General features: G+C 42.8%; 1 protein-coding gene across 1 annotated transcript in view; it reads left to right on the forward strand.

Moving 5' to 3' along the window:
* The window catches only part of LGR6 (leucine rich repeat containing G protein-coupled receptor 6), a 170,633-nt gene extending 159,261 nt beyond the window's left edge, over positions 1 to 11,372 (forward strand). The window contains exons 13-16 of the mRNA XM_066624681.1: positions 675 to 800; positions 2,461 to 2,621; positions 5,937 to 6,017; positions 6,658 to 11,372. Coding sequence (XP_066480778.1) covers positions 675 to 800; positions 2,461 to 2,621; positions 5,937 to 6,017; positions 6,658 to 7,907 — 1,618 coding nt within the window. The 3' untranslated portion in view covers positions 7,908 to 11,372. The remainder of the gene's footprint in view (positions 1 to 674; positions 801 to 2,460; positions 2,622 to 5,936; positions 6,018 to 6,657) is intronic.
* The last annotated feature ends 3,870 nt before the right edge of the window (positions 11,373 to 15,242 follow it).

Consider the following 15,242-nt stretch of genomic DNA (forward strand, 5'->3'; position numbering starts at 1 on the left):
AGATATGTCAAACCAGAAGGGTAGCATGGCCATCACTTTACCATGTTTAACATCGTATAGGGAGAAGGGCCTGGTTTTACCAATCAGGTAGTTCCGGAGCTGTCAGAAGCCTCAGCATCCCTGGAAAAATTTAACTACAGTACTTAATATGAATCATGTGGTGGGTGAAAGTTTTCCTGTTCGTCAGAAGAGATTCTGCCTTAAAGATGTGCTTTGGTCATATGCCATCCATGTTCGCGGGACTATGGCTACTTATTAGGGGAGGAGTGGTATTTCTGTACAATGCAGTTTGGTGTGTGGCATCATTTTGCCTCTTTTGAAAGCAGCTAAAGTTCTGCTCATTCTTAGCATCTTTAGCTGAGCAGAAAAGGAGAAAAGTTGTATTTCCTTATTAATAGCACAGTCCTATGTGTGTTTGCTCAGAAGAAAGTCCCATTGTGTTCTATGGGGTTAACTCCCAGGAAAGAGTGCATAGGACTGCAGCTTTAATATTCTACTGGCAAGTCCAGTGGCTCCTTATACAACTTTAAAACTTTGTATCAAAATAAAAGAATCTCATGAAAGCAGCAGTTGTTTCAGAGCAGCAAAATGAAAATCTTGCCCAAAGCCCATCTTCACACAGCACACTACTCACTGTCCTTTTCTTGAGTGTCTTCTGCTTTCCACTCTGATAGGGATTTGACTGACAATCAGCTGGTGACACTGCCCTTGGCTGGTTTGGATGGACTTACTCACCTCAAGCTAAAAGGCAACCCTGCATTATCTGAGGCCTTCACTAAAGAAAACTTTCCCAAGATGAGGTGAGGTTTGTTTTTTCCTTTCTAGAGGGACTGCTTTCCAGCTTCACAAAGAACATCCCAGCCCCCCCCCTCTCTAAGTGGACTTTGTTTGTTTTGATCCACCTTCTGGTGTCCGTGTTTACCAGACATTTCCACATAACTCCATTATGCCAGAGGCTTGAGCAAGCGTGACTTCCTGCTAATACTCAAAATCCATCACTCAGATTTTGCTTTGAGAAATCGATGAGCCGCCAAATGTCTCGTCGCTCGCATCATCATCAAAACTTGTGGGGCAGAGGCCCTGGAAGCAGGAGACTCACGCCTAGGGCTCAGCAGAGCGGAAAACCTTTGCAAAAGCCAACCTCTGCTAATGACATCCAGCCTTTCTGCAGTAAATGCTATTTGTGTGGCCTTGTCTTGTCTGTTGTGGATTAATGAGCTGCCTGAAGGGTTGGAGTAAGCAGCTAAGACAATGTTCCAGAAGGCTCAAAACACAATAGCAGGAGTGCCAGCGACTTCTAAGCATTTATGTTAGTGGGCAGGAGTCCTGACTATCCCAAGCTCAGTTCAGTGCCTTAGCGATCTATTAATTGCACCATTAGTTGCATCTGGATTCAGAGCCAAACAGGGATTTCTGAGTGCTCAGTGTTTTACTCTAAATCTACTAGGTTGCTTTAAAGAAGGCATTGTGTATTAGCTTGGCCACAAGGCATTTGGTTAAAATGATAGCTTACACATGGGAATAGTAGCAGCCTGAAAAACTTGAGGCTGCAATCCTACACATTTACCTGAGCATAAGTTCTGCTGAAGTTAATGAAACTTACTTCTGAGAAGACATGTATAGGATTGTGCTGAGAGTTGATCTATATGTTTGTAGGAAGAAGCGACAACACAGAGAGGGCACAGGAAATACCAAACAAAACATACTGAGAGACCACCAAAATAAACTGAGAGAAGAACAACACTGCAAACCGACACTTGTTTTATACTAATGTATCTGTTTTATACAAATTGTCATGCCTGCTCGCAAAGAACCTTTGCAATCTTGCTTTACTGAGGAGTGCCTTAGTTCCACTCACAAAACTACAGCATGTTAAACAAATGTCAGGCTGTAGTGTGGCTAAGCTCAGTGTCAAAAGAGGAAATTTCTAGAAATCGTGCCTGCTAGCTTGCATCTTTGGTCCTGATGAGCATCACACAGCTTTCTTTTGCTTCTTCAGTTCCGGTTTCTTGTTACATGGTTGTCCTTTGTTGCTACTGATCCAACATATGAGTAGGTAGCATGACCGTAATATGCAACTCTGCAGCAGCATGTTTACAATGCAGAAAACAATTCTGTGCAGTGCTGGCTGCCTATTGGGGGCTTTGACTCTCCACAACATACGTAGGAGAATGGGCTCTGGTACCTGTGAAACCAGGCATGACAGAAGTTGCAGTTCTTCTTAACACTTTGTGACAAGCTGAGCCTACCAATTCCTCCTTCTATGCTGCTGTTAAAGGTAAAGGAGCCCTGTCCCCCTCTGCATCTAGTCGCCCTTGTATTTTACCTTGTTCCTTCCCATATTTAGTATGCGGAAGGCTACCTTTGTGGCAGCATGAGTTTCTGCAGCCCTGAGTCAGCATGGTCTGAGTTCAGCAGACAGGAATCAAACAACCAGTAGCTCTGTCTTATCCTTCCCAGAGTCCTGGAGGTGCCCTATGCCTACCAGTGCTGTGCCTTTGGAGCATGTGGCAACTTCTTTAAAGTATCCAGTCAATGGGAATCTGAGGATATGAGCCCTGAGGACGAGGATGGGCACAAGAGGAACTTGGGACTGTTTCCAGGCCATGCTGATAATCACTGTGAGTAAAATCAATTCCTTGGTTAGACTATTCGCTGTACTTTCCAACCTGTATATTAAGGATACAATCCTATATACACACTTATCTAGGAGTACAGTGGGGCTTGCTTCTGAGTTGTCATCCATCAAATTGCACTATAAGACTTACATACGCAGTGGTTAGGCTCCAGGGGTCTGTACATAAGTTGAAACATGTAGCTTGAAATACTCAGCTCTTGCTGACCTAGAATTATCACGCTTGCACAAAAGCACCAGCAAAGGACGTATTGCATCTCCATAATCCAGATGGCTGTAACTTGGGAGCCAATTTGTTCTCTTGAGGATAGGGGTGAAATTAAAGCAGAAGTTAAACCAGTAAAACACAAGGAATATCACTGTACAAAGGGAAGCAGATCCACAGTTTTGGAGCCAGTATGATTGCCTCAGCCATGTGCTTTCAATGTTGTTATGCTCCCATTGGTGACTACCTTGTACTTTTAACTGCAGTTTCTCTAGCAGAAGGAAGCAGGAGGGGAAATTGAGCTGTACCTTTGGATGGATGCTGTACATGAGGGATCAAAGCAGGCCAGCCAAGCCATGAGACTGTTGTATTAAGGGTTTGCTTCTCACTTGGCCAGATCTTGTTGTGGTGGCAGGGACTTCTGTGTGACTACATGTCATGTGCAAAAAGCACTGGTACATGGATTCCCAAGCCACAGCTTGGATTGTTTGTTTGCTGCATAATATGGCAGTATAAATACATGGCCCACACACACACTGACAAGACCAAGAGGATCTAGCTGAAATGAGAAATGTATTTTATACCATGAGCTCTGGGAAGAAGGGATTTGTCTTCTACTGATCCTGTTGAGACAGGCTCTTGGCCTATGTTATAACAGTCTTGTCTGTTGCTTTAGTTCTGGAAAAAGAAAGGTCCCCTTCTCACATCTTGTAAGACAGGACTCTGCACTACAGAAGACAGGCCACCATCTGTAATCTGTATTCACCAGCTTGGCTTAGTTGATGCTGTCTATTTCTTTTTCTATTAATAGACTTCACGTTTAAGCAAAAGCTTGCTGGACGTTAATAAGTGGTACCAAAAGCTTTCCTTTTAAAAAAAACATGCTACTTTTTTTTACACTTTGGAAAGAAAAGTTTGGTTTTTGGCAAGAATTCTGATTTCTGCCTTTGCATCAGAAAAAAGCTTTTTAAGATAGATTTTTTTCCCTTGGGGAATGTTTTATAGCACACAGAGATGTGTTGTTCCAGGGGTTGCTCCCCATCTTTTGCTGCCTTCCCTTTCAAATGCAAAGAACGGAGGCTCTTGCAAAAAGTTACCTCACAAGCTGTCTACAATGTTGAATGTCCTGGCACAGGTACCACTTTCCACTCTTCCAGCAGAAATGTGCCACCCTGATAACTTCTAGGGCTGCAGTAATGCAAACAGTAGAACACGAGATGTGATAGTTTTTCCTTTTCCACAATCCAGCTGCATAGTGTACATATCGAATAGCAGGCCGGTGTATCACCCAGATCTCCAACTCCGGTGGGTGGGCATCCTCTGGCTTGCTGATTTCTATTCTTGGAAAAACTTTGCATCAGTCACAGGTAGAGAACAGGGTGGATTCATGTTGCTGCAAGGAGTGGGTCCTGCATACCTTCTGTGCTACCAACCCATGAAGACTTGCCCTGCATCCAGCAGAGCAGAGAGCAGTTATTTGAGTACAAGTTCAATGGAAGCTCTGTGTGGTTCCCTTTGTACAATTGGGCTGTTTTGATGGCAGGACGTTTGTGGGGGAAAATATGCACCTTTTCTAAGACTGCCCAAGTCGTGTTCTTGACACCTCCAGTAAAACAAACAGTGAAGACTCAGCTGTCTAGACTGCTGGGCAAGAGATCCTGCTTTGCCAGGTGCCAGCATATTCCTAGCCGAGCTGCAATGAATCTAGGCTCCCTGCAGTGAGGAGCCATCAGTGATGCAGCACAGTCATGACTATTCAGCATGGGATAAACCAAAAATGCTTTGGGAAATGTTCATCGTAAATTTCGTGCTATGCGAAACCCTCGCTTAAAGCAGAAAACAGGCTTTATTGAAGTGAGAGACACTTAATAATAGAGTTCCTGTCTTGTTCCTGGCAAAGGCTTTGTGCATGACAGGCAGAGAATCTATAGGTGCAGCTTTTCCCCATTACCACAGCTCCATAATGGGAAAAGGTGCACCCTACAGCAGCAGTAGCAGCTGATGCTAAAAGACTGTATCAGGGAACAAAGGTGCTAAGCCCACTTAACAGGAAGGTTGCTTGAGCTCTTTTCTCTGCTAGTCAGTGCTGCCCATCAGAACTGTAGACCTGCTCAGTGCCCATTCCAAAGAACTGGAGAATTAAAAAAAAACAGATTGCCTCATGTTTTAACTCAGTCTGGAAAACAGAGTGATCCCCTAAAGCCAACAGAGTGGCCTCTACATGTTTACCCAGGAGGCGGAAAAAAATCTGCTTTAGATGTTTGCAATTGGAGTACTAGTCATCCTGGGTCATTCAGAGAAGACTTTTCTCTCTGAGCACATTCGCCAAATTTGCCGAAACAATGTCAGTGTCAGGTATGAACAATAAACTACAGGTTGAGCCTCATTATTTGCGTGGGTTCCATTGCAAGCACTCACGTGGATGGCAAAAAACGCACTATAGCAATGTAAGATAAGAGTCATTAAGAAGACAATTCATCAATCAGTCCTCCTCCAAGCACTTAAAAAGACACTTCACTCAGCCCCTTCCTTCACCAATGCAAAGTGATCACCTTTCTTTCACGTGCTCAGGGGGAAGAGAGGGAGAGAGAGAAGGACTGATGGATTCTCTCTCTCTCTCTCTCTCTCTCTCTCTCTCTCTCATTAAGGAGGATATTGTCAAAGGACTGTTCAGTTTTTTAAACAGATTTTAAAGGGATGCATTTTTCCCCTTCTCCAGGGATCAGCACATTCCTCCTCATTTTGCAGTGGCCATTCGTGTTGAGTCAAATCTGTGTATAAAAAATCCGTGTATAACAAGGCTGGACCTTTAGGTGTATTTATGCATAAGCAAATCAGGCCTTAGATAAGAACTAGACAGTTTGGCACCTGCTACTTTGGAGTCAGGAAAATAGCCATGCTGCCTTTGATTCAGTTCTTTGATACTCACTGATCAGCAGATCACACACAGTTCTTTTCAAATATTCTAAAATCATTTGAGGGTCCCTCAAAATTATATAATTAGTTTTTTAGATTTGTGGGGATTTTCTAAACAACAGGTTTTGTGAGACATCATGATATACTTGCAGCATTAATCTCTTTCATTTGACTGTCTAGATGATCTGGACATGGATGATTTCCAGCTTGAACTTGAGGATTCAAAGCTCTGTCCCAACATCCAGTGCACACCCAGCCCTGGTAAGAAGTCCTCTCAAAATACAGACAAATTAACTCATTAAAAGCTCTACTTCAAAAGTTTAAAACGCATGCACATAAAACGGAGTGGGAGGAAAGACAAGGAGAACCAGCAAATTGTATTTCTGTGATGGCCACTGATGACCATTACAGATATCACTGCATTCAGGCTGCATGGAGTGTATTATACAGTTGCTTTACACAAGCATAGAATTGATCGTGGGTAAAGAATTAAGCACCCTGAGAAACTTCATTGCTGTCAAGGCAGTGACTGAGCAATGTTTGAAGAAATGTTAGGAACAGGATTTTTAGGAGCCAGAGGCTAGTGTTTGGTGCCCCACGTGGCTCTTTACCCCTCCCTATAACTAGCATAAATAGAATAAAATGCACAAAATACACCTTTGGGATATTCAGCTCTGAGATCCTGGTTGCAGCCCCTGCTTTTCAAGCTTTTCAGCTGAAAATCCAAGAGCACTGCACTCCCTGTTGCAGCAAGTCTTCTAGCATTACAACCCTACTGTACCTCAACCCCTGTAGTCGTGCCCATTACTTCTTGATCTGATTTTCAGCAAGTATTGTGTCAGTTGCTTTGCTGCAGTGTCTCCTCCATCCTGGCTTTAACTTGAGTCTTCCTTCCTTTCAGGTCCCTTCAAGCCCTGCGATCACCTCTTTGAGAGCTGGGTCATCCGCCTAGGCGTCTGGCTGATTATGTTGGTCTCCATGTTGTGCAATGGGCTGATCATGATAGTGGTCTTTGTCTCACCTGGCTACCTTTCCCCAATCAAGTTTGTCATTGGTGCCATTTCTGGAGCCAACTTGCTGACGGGCATGTATTGCGCCATCCTGGCCTTTGTGGACGCAGTGACCTTTGGCCATTTTGCCAAATATGGAGCCAGGTGGGAGACAGGTATAGGGTGCCAAGTCACTGGATTCTTGTCAGTGTTTGCTTCAGAGGCCTCCATCCTTCTCCTAACACTGGCTGCTGTGCAGTGCAGCCTCTCAGTGTCATGGATGCGGACATATGGGAAAGTGCCTTCCTTTGGTATGGTTAAGGCAGGTGCCTTCTGTTGCCTGGCCCTCGCCACAGTGGCTGCAGTGCTGCCTGTCTTCTCTGTTGGGGAGTATGGGGCATCCCCTCTCTGCCTTCCCTACCCACTCCTTGATGGGAAGCCTTCCATGCTGGGCTTCATGGTGGCCCTGGTGCTGGTGAATACATTCTGTTTCCTCATCATCACAAGTACCTACATTCGCCTCTACTGCAACCTTCTGAAAGGTGAATTTGACTCAGTCTGGGACTGTGCTATGATCAAGCATGTCGCCTGGCTTATTTTTACCAACTGCCTTCTCTACTGTCCTGTGGCCTTCCTTACCTTCTCTTCCATGCTCAGTCTCTTCCTCATCACCCCTGAAGTAATCAAGTCTGTGCTGCTGGTGGTGTTGCCTCTGCCAGCCTGCCTTAATCCCTTGCTCTACCTGCTCTTTAATCCCCACTTCAGAGATGACCTGCGGCTATTAAGGCAGAAGAGGCAGGCCCGGGAAAGCTGTGCTCAATCCTACGTGTCTGAGGACACAGAGAAGAGCTCGTATGACTCTACCCAAGCCCTTGTTGGTTTCTCAGACATGGATCACATATTTGAGGCACCAGACATCTTTGGAGTGCCCCCCAGGTGCCCATCTGTCCTAGAGGCATATAACTTTCCCTCAGTAACTCTCATCCCATGCCAGCAAAAGGCAGGTTCCCGAGGACATGACAATGGCTTCTCCTCTCATCTCTCCTACCTCGCTGATGATGAGCTACTCATCGCATCAGACAGCAGAGACCCAGCTGGGAACAGCCTTCGAATTCCCTTGTTTCCCACCCCATCTGCACCAGCCTTCACCTCTCACTTATAAGCAGTACTTCATCCCCTTCATGAAAAACCTATGCGAGAGCCCAGTCTGTAGCTGCTAACTGCTTGGGACAGTGGCTGTTCTAGGAAAAGCATGGTCAAATATCTCTCTTCTTCTGGAAGCAGGATGACTTGATGACCTGCAAGATGGCACCAACACCATGTAACGCATCTTGCTAGATTGTTGTCCTCTCCTACCACCGAGTTATGTCTTTCAGGTGAGGGAAACCTAGGAAGCTTTTGTTAAATCCTTCAGTGCAGGAAAACCACACTGCAACATTGTGGAAGAGCAGAAACAGATAACCAACATGTCTCAACTTTCTGGGACACTTCTGACCCTAACTCCAACTGAATTGCTTAGAACAGCTAGCTAATGGTCATTAAGTGGTTCCCCCAGAACTAGGATAATGATAGAGAAAGAATTATTCTTGAGTCCCTGCATAGGAACTCCAAGCACCACAGATAACACTGAGCACCACAGGGTAGATCAGCCCATCACCTGTCAAATGTTTAGGGCTCTGCATTGCCCTTTCCCCTCTGCAGTAAGAAATACCATCAGTTCTATTCTACAAATGAAAGAGAGGCGAAGGTGACAGACTAGCTTTCCACTTGGGGTGCCTCAGTATCAGGGTCAAGGAGTGATGTGCCTACCCAGCACTCAGCTATCTAAAGCTTAACTTCAGGAAAAGTACCCAAACTGAACAATGAATGAAATATTACATTGTGCCTGAGTCCAAGGTTAGTACAGTGCAGGATTAGAATTCACACAGTCCCACCAGGAGCAAGGCTCTTCAGGATAGGGTTGCATCTGTTTGTCCCTGGTCCCACTGTAGTCCATCAGTACAAAGCATGGGGGCCCATGAACTGAAGAGCAATGGATGAAGATGGTGTAGTCCCATTTCTAAACTTCAGACCCTTGCTCAAACCATTAGGAAGGATGAATTCTTTTGCTGCCCTCAAGTTTTAAAGCTGTTGGTGGTATGGAAAAGGATAGCAGAAGACTGTGCCTTGCACTTCTCTGTACTTGTCAATCACAAGCCAGAGATTTCCACATGCAGTATTATTTCCCACTAATGCAAGTTCAACACAAGGTAACTATAGCCAGAGCCAACCATATTGGCACTCAGTTACACTTATGTGATTTTACAAATAATACAACTTCCAATCATAAAAGCTGAAGCATTAGGTTAAATCTAAAAGGAACATGATGCTACTTCGACAAACATTTTGGCATCTTCTCTATTTTCCCTTTGGGAACTGAACTTGATAGATAGGAAATAGCTGCACAAGGGCCAATCCTGAATTGGATCCACTGGGGGGGTTTAAGGTACCCAAGTTGTTTATGCTGCATTTTTGATGGATTCATTCCCAGAAAGAATGTGCTACAGAAGTTCTGTTAACCCAGTAATGTATGGCCTGCAGGCTGCTGAAATAGCCCAGGTTGATTTCCATTCTGTTTCTTTGCTGAGGAGGAACAGCTATCTGCACCAATTAATAACTTGTCCCATACTCTAGAACAAGGGTGTCCAAAGATTTTGGCAGGAGGGCCACATCATCTCTCTGACACTGTGTCGAGGGCCAGGAAAAACAAGAATTAATTTACATTTCAAATTTGAATAAATTTACTTAAATGAATTTATTAGAGATGGAACTTATATGAATGAATGAAGGTCTTGCAGTAGTTCAAGGCCTACAAAAGGCCTTGCACAAAGCAAGGCTGACCTTTCCTTCACTGCCACTGCTGCATCACAGATATGATGCAAGCAGTGGAGGGAACCCTTATCCTACAGCTCACGCAAGCAGTCAAACAGTTGCCCTCACACTGAGAGCAGCTGTGTTGGGCCAGCATGGGCTCTGGCAAGTTTCCAGAGGGCTAAAGGTTCATTGAAGACTAGGGTCTCCCTGTGGGCCAAATTGGAAGCCCCTGAGGGCTGCAAGTGGCCCCAGGGCCTAGGTTTGGGCACCCCTGCTCTAGAAGGAAATAACATTTTATTCCTATCACATGGACTTTATTACCAATGCTTTAATATCCTAAAGGGCACCCAATTCTAGACTACGGTACTTCTGCTTTCTAGCAATCACTTAATAGAGTTCAGAGAGAAACCTTAGACCAAAACACATAGAGAGAAGTGTGGAATGTTGCAAACAGTCCAGGCACCATTTCCTTTCAGCCCCTTAAGGCTGAATAATCCTGCTGGTTACTGCAAAGTTCTATAAAGAATCAGATGGAACAAACTCTTCAAATCCCCAGTTAGTAATAAGGCTCACTCTGATATACGTTCTATGAATGGAAGTTTGATTGTGCATTAGAAAGGCTTATTATACACTAGCCAAAAAGGTGCAACCAGCAGACTAGGAAACCCTTAAATCATGGAGGGTCTCACTTGCAATTATGGATAGCAAATAGCATTTCTAACCCTTCTTGCAAAGTCAGTTCCTAGGACCTGGAAAGAAGACATTCCTAATCATTACACAGTGTTCAGCCATTAATCTCTGAAGATCTTTTCACAGTAAGAAAAGAAATATCCATCCCTATCTTAACTACTTCAGAATTCCCAAAAGGCTGAATCTTAAAAACAAACCAAAATCAAGAATAGACTACTAACAATTTGCATATTTCCAGAGCCAAACTTGAATATACTGCATATACCATTTTAAAAGTGGTTATCTTCTGCTTTGTGTAATTCATTAAATTCTTTGGAGGTTATGTATTCCAAACTAAATGTGTTATTAGTATCCTTGAAGAAAATGCCCTGAGTTAAGCAGGGAGATCATACTGCAGTGGCCTTTTATAAACTTTGCTCATAAAAAACAGTGAGCAACTCATGAGTGGTGAAATATGCAGGATGCATTGTATGGGGCAGGAAAATTATCTTTTCTTCTGGTCTGTAGCTGGATTCTTGATCATGCCAAAGGAAAATCTTTTGCGGGGTCTCCATCTATGCAGCCACTGGCTTTCTGAAGACATAGTCAATCTGATGAGGTGCGCACAGTCTGGACTCCATTCATTCCAGGGTCTTTGCATTTGGATAAAATTTCAGCTTCTTTGATTTTCCTTTGCCTGTCAGTTCTACATGCATTACATGGCAACGGGGTCTCCTCTTGAATTAGGATGATTAGCCTACCATACTTGTAAAGAATGGTTAGCCTAACTCAGGTTCCATCAGCTCTTGAAAACCTAGAATGCCTATAACTTTTACTATTAATACTATTGTCTCCAGAATCATCTATGTCCAAGATCCCATCCTGTGTCGATGCCAAGAAAACAAAATGCCTTTACACACCATGTATGTTGTCTGTATATAAAGGATGCCATATATGCAATATCTAGCATGCGTGTGTTTGTATATTATGTGTATATTTATATAGAGAAATATATAGCCACTTTCCCCTCTCTTGACAATCCTCATTTGAATTCCTACTTTCCTGTTTTTGTATATTGATGTGTAAAGCATTCTCTATGGAAGATCATGTAGAAAATTAAAAATTGTAATTTTAAAGCTCTTTATTTTAAATTTTATCTGTGACTTATGACAGAAAACAAGACAGTGGGCTTGTGGTAATGCTCTTACTGCAGCGTCAAGTGTCAGCAACATCAAGTGTCAACTCATATGTATCAGCGGACCACTTCCACATCACTTCCAACATAATACTTTTCAGTGGACCCATTTTGCACATTGGGCTCCCAGTCATCAAGCTACAGTATACAAGTAATATGTGTGCTTATGTGAACCAGCTTTGTATATGTATGCTGGGAAGAACCAGCCTTATGTAGCATATCAGCAAGTGAGATTTGAGAAATACAGAAACACATACCACACAGCAACTCAGACAGAAACAGTGAAAGGCTTCATGTTAATAAGGAAGGAGTCTATCTTGAGAGTATGAGAGACAAACTAGCAGTTGAAGCATTACACCAACTCTCCAGGGAAATTTTTAAAAACCCTCTTATCTCATGAAGTCTCAGTCTTCATATATAGACTCAAGAAGATGAATGACAAACTCTCTTTAACTTCAGGGGGCTCTAAAACATACATACATCCAGATTGATAGCTTGCAATTTCAGATAACTCAAGGAAAAAGTCATTTTTTAAAAAAGCAGATTATTATAGATAACCAGCTGACAAGGGCTAGCATGCTAATTAAGCCCATCAGAGCTCCTTCACATTTTGAAAGTCTTAATGGTAACATAGCCAATAAAAACGGTTGGCATATAAGACAGGCAACATCTACAATTCTGCGTCAGACAAGTCAAAATTACATAAATACGCAGAAACTTGATCACTGTATACGCGGTTACAAAATTTGGATTTTATCAAAATTGTCCTTTTTTAATTAAAAAGGGAACATTTCATGAGACAATGGTAGGACAACAAGCAGGCAGGGATAACGAATCTGAGAGAAAAGACAAAAGTTGAATGTACTGAAGGCTCATCCCTTGATTATCAGAGGCTCAAACACGTAGGCACGTGTACTCTCTCCCTCTCTCTGGGCTTTTAGCAGAAACTCTACATTTTTTTCATGGATATTTCCCCCATGAAATAATGGAGAAAGGGATTAAAGCATTTTCTATATCATGTAAATGGAGATTGTCAAGACTCCAGAGTCAATTATCAGTCCCAGTTTTAGAAAGCCAGATCCCAGTACTGCGGTCTGATTGCTTCAGTGTAGATTCTGAGGCTCCTTAGTAACATGCTAAAAAAATGAGAAAGGCTATTGAAATTTAATTAAAAGTATAATGAGCAAACAAAACAATATGGCATTCTTCTAAGAAAGTGTTTATTACAAAAATGTAAAATAATTCATTGGCAATGCATCAAGAACTTTCTGTAACTTAGAGAAACACTATTTTGCTCAGTAAGTACCAATCCTTGCTTAAAGTTCTGAACAGTTACAGTCTGATCATATACATGTTTACATGGAGTGAATACCACATTGTTCTGATACTGCTAACAAATGAGTGCATATGATTGCAATGTAGCTTAAAGCTACATAAAGTGATCTTGCTCAGTACCTTTGCATGTGTACAGAGAAAGCCCAAGCAGAAATCTCTCTTCCCTGAGCAGCTATCATTCTGCAACACAAGAGTGTAAGCAAAAGGTACGAAGACTGTGTTTAGCTTCAAACCAATATTTTTTTGTTACAGCAACTATTTATTATTTTATTTTATTTTTCACATTTTTGTAACGCCCTTCTTCCAAAGAGCTCAGGGCAGTGTACACAGTTGCTTCCCTCCTTTTGTCCTCACAACAACCCTGTGAGGTAGGTGAGGCTGAGAGAAAGTGACTGGCCCAAGGTCACCCAGGAAGCTTCATGGCAGAAGGGAGATTTGAACCTGGATCTTCCAGGTCAAATACTGTACATGCTCCTTCAGGAATAATAAGCGTTTCAAAATGGAAAACTTTATTTAATCAGTGATCTAAAATGGGTCCAACTTGACAGTAAGGGCAACAGGCACAGTCAAATCTCCTACTGTATTCTGGAAACTGTATTCTGTAAATCTCCAAGGACAGACCATCTTCATAGGTTTTCCACCACTCTGCAGGAGCTGTGAATGCTATTAATATGCCTGGACCACATGACCATCTGACTCTGATGGAGGTCTAGTAGAAATGCCCAGAATACTAAAATCTAGGCCAGCAAGGAACATCACTTCAAACATGTGACATGCAGTGTGATTGGGACCTCTAAAAAATTAGGAAAACCCACAGTTGCCACAGAAACTATGAATCCCTGAGCCCCACCAGAAGTGACCTCAGCATGAATTCGGATGTCTTCTAGCATCAGAAACTGGGGAAATCGCAACACCAAGGCCAAGATCAGCTCAGCAAACTTAGAAGGAAGTAAGGCCTGCAGCATGATGGGCAGCACATCAAGAAAGAGCCTGGTTTTCCCCCACCCAGGTCCTACTACTCGGAACATACATGCACATCTTTAAAAAATTTTCCATTGCAATTAAAATATTTATACCTTTCATTCTTTCCTGAATGGGAAATCCAAGGTAGTTTACAACAATTAAAAACAATAAATTGTTTACTGTTAATAACAAATTAATAGTAAAATAAGCCAATAAAGTACAAGGGAAAAAACCACAAGAATCACAACTACAATAAATCTCCATAAAGCAGCAGCCAGGTGGCTAGATAAAACCAAGCTTAAAGCTAAAAACACTTAAAGCCTTGTGGAACTCCAACATGGAAGGGGCCAACTCGATATGTAAGAGAGAGTTCTACAGGCTGGGCACCACAACAGAGAAGGACCTATCATGAGTTATAGTCTCTGCACTTTCAAGGGAGAAAAACCCGCAACACGGCCTCCCAAGAGGGCCTCAAGGGACAGATTCACAGTTCACAAGCACAATTCAATTATCAGGTGTTGAGCTATAAGAACACTTATAGCGCCAAGTATGGAATAGTTTGATGCATTAACTAAGAAGGGCACCAAAAAATAAGGTAGGTAGTCATGCTTGCAATTTGATCAGACCCAGATTATTCATAGGGAACTTTGAAAAAAGACTAAGGCCCAAATCCTAACCAACTTTCCAGCACTGGCACAGCTGTGCCAATGAGACGTGAGTTGCATCTTGCAGCTGGGTGGCACTAACGGAGGCTTCCTCAGAGTAAAGGAATGTTTGCTCCCTTGGGGCTGCACTACCCTTATGTCAGTTCTGGAAAGTGGGTTAGGATTGCGCCCTAAACTACGTTTAGTATGCAGTATAACAATATCAAACTCTTCACAAGTCACGGATGTCATACAACTTTTTGGAGAGTGGAGAAGGGATTTTTTAAAGCATATATAAGTTCCTTTGATAAAGAGCTGACACAGCCCCAAACACACTGCAGCTCTATTATTATTATTATTATTATTATTATTACTTTAAATAAAAACTATTGCTTGCCTGTTCTGTAGGATGCCAAACCTGAGGAACTTCAGAAAGGCCAGATGAAAATCGAACCCCTATAGCAGAGGTTTTCAAACTGTGCCCCAGGGAACTCTCAGGTTCCTTGGAAGCTTAAGCAATAGTTCTGGCCAATACAAAAGAAGATCAGTAATGGTAGACAAACTTCCCTGGAACTATCAGCCTCCCTCTGCAACCTGTAGCTGCCAGGATGTTTTGGCTGTGTTCTAGGGCATACTCAGTTCATGCAAGACCACAGTGAAGCTCAACTGTGTACCTTATTAGATAATGCCCAGTCTCTTCTGCAATGCACAGGGGCTACTTGGTAGGTAAGTTGATTCAGAAAGGGCTGTTTGACAATAGAAAATCTGCAGACCACCAGACTAGAAACATTAGCCTCTAGCCAGAACATTCACAGAACATTTGTATACAACCTTTGTA

This window comes from Tiliqua scincoides, chromosome 4, assembly GCF_035046505.1.
Source record: "Tiliqua scincoides isolate rTilSci1 chromosome 4, rTilSci1.hap2, whole genome shotgun sequence".
In the NCBI taxonomy this organism is placed as follows: domain Eukaryota; kingdom Metazoa; phylum Chordata; class Lepidosauria; order Squamata; family Scincidae; genus Tiliqua; species Tiliqua scincoides.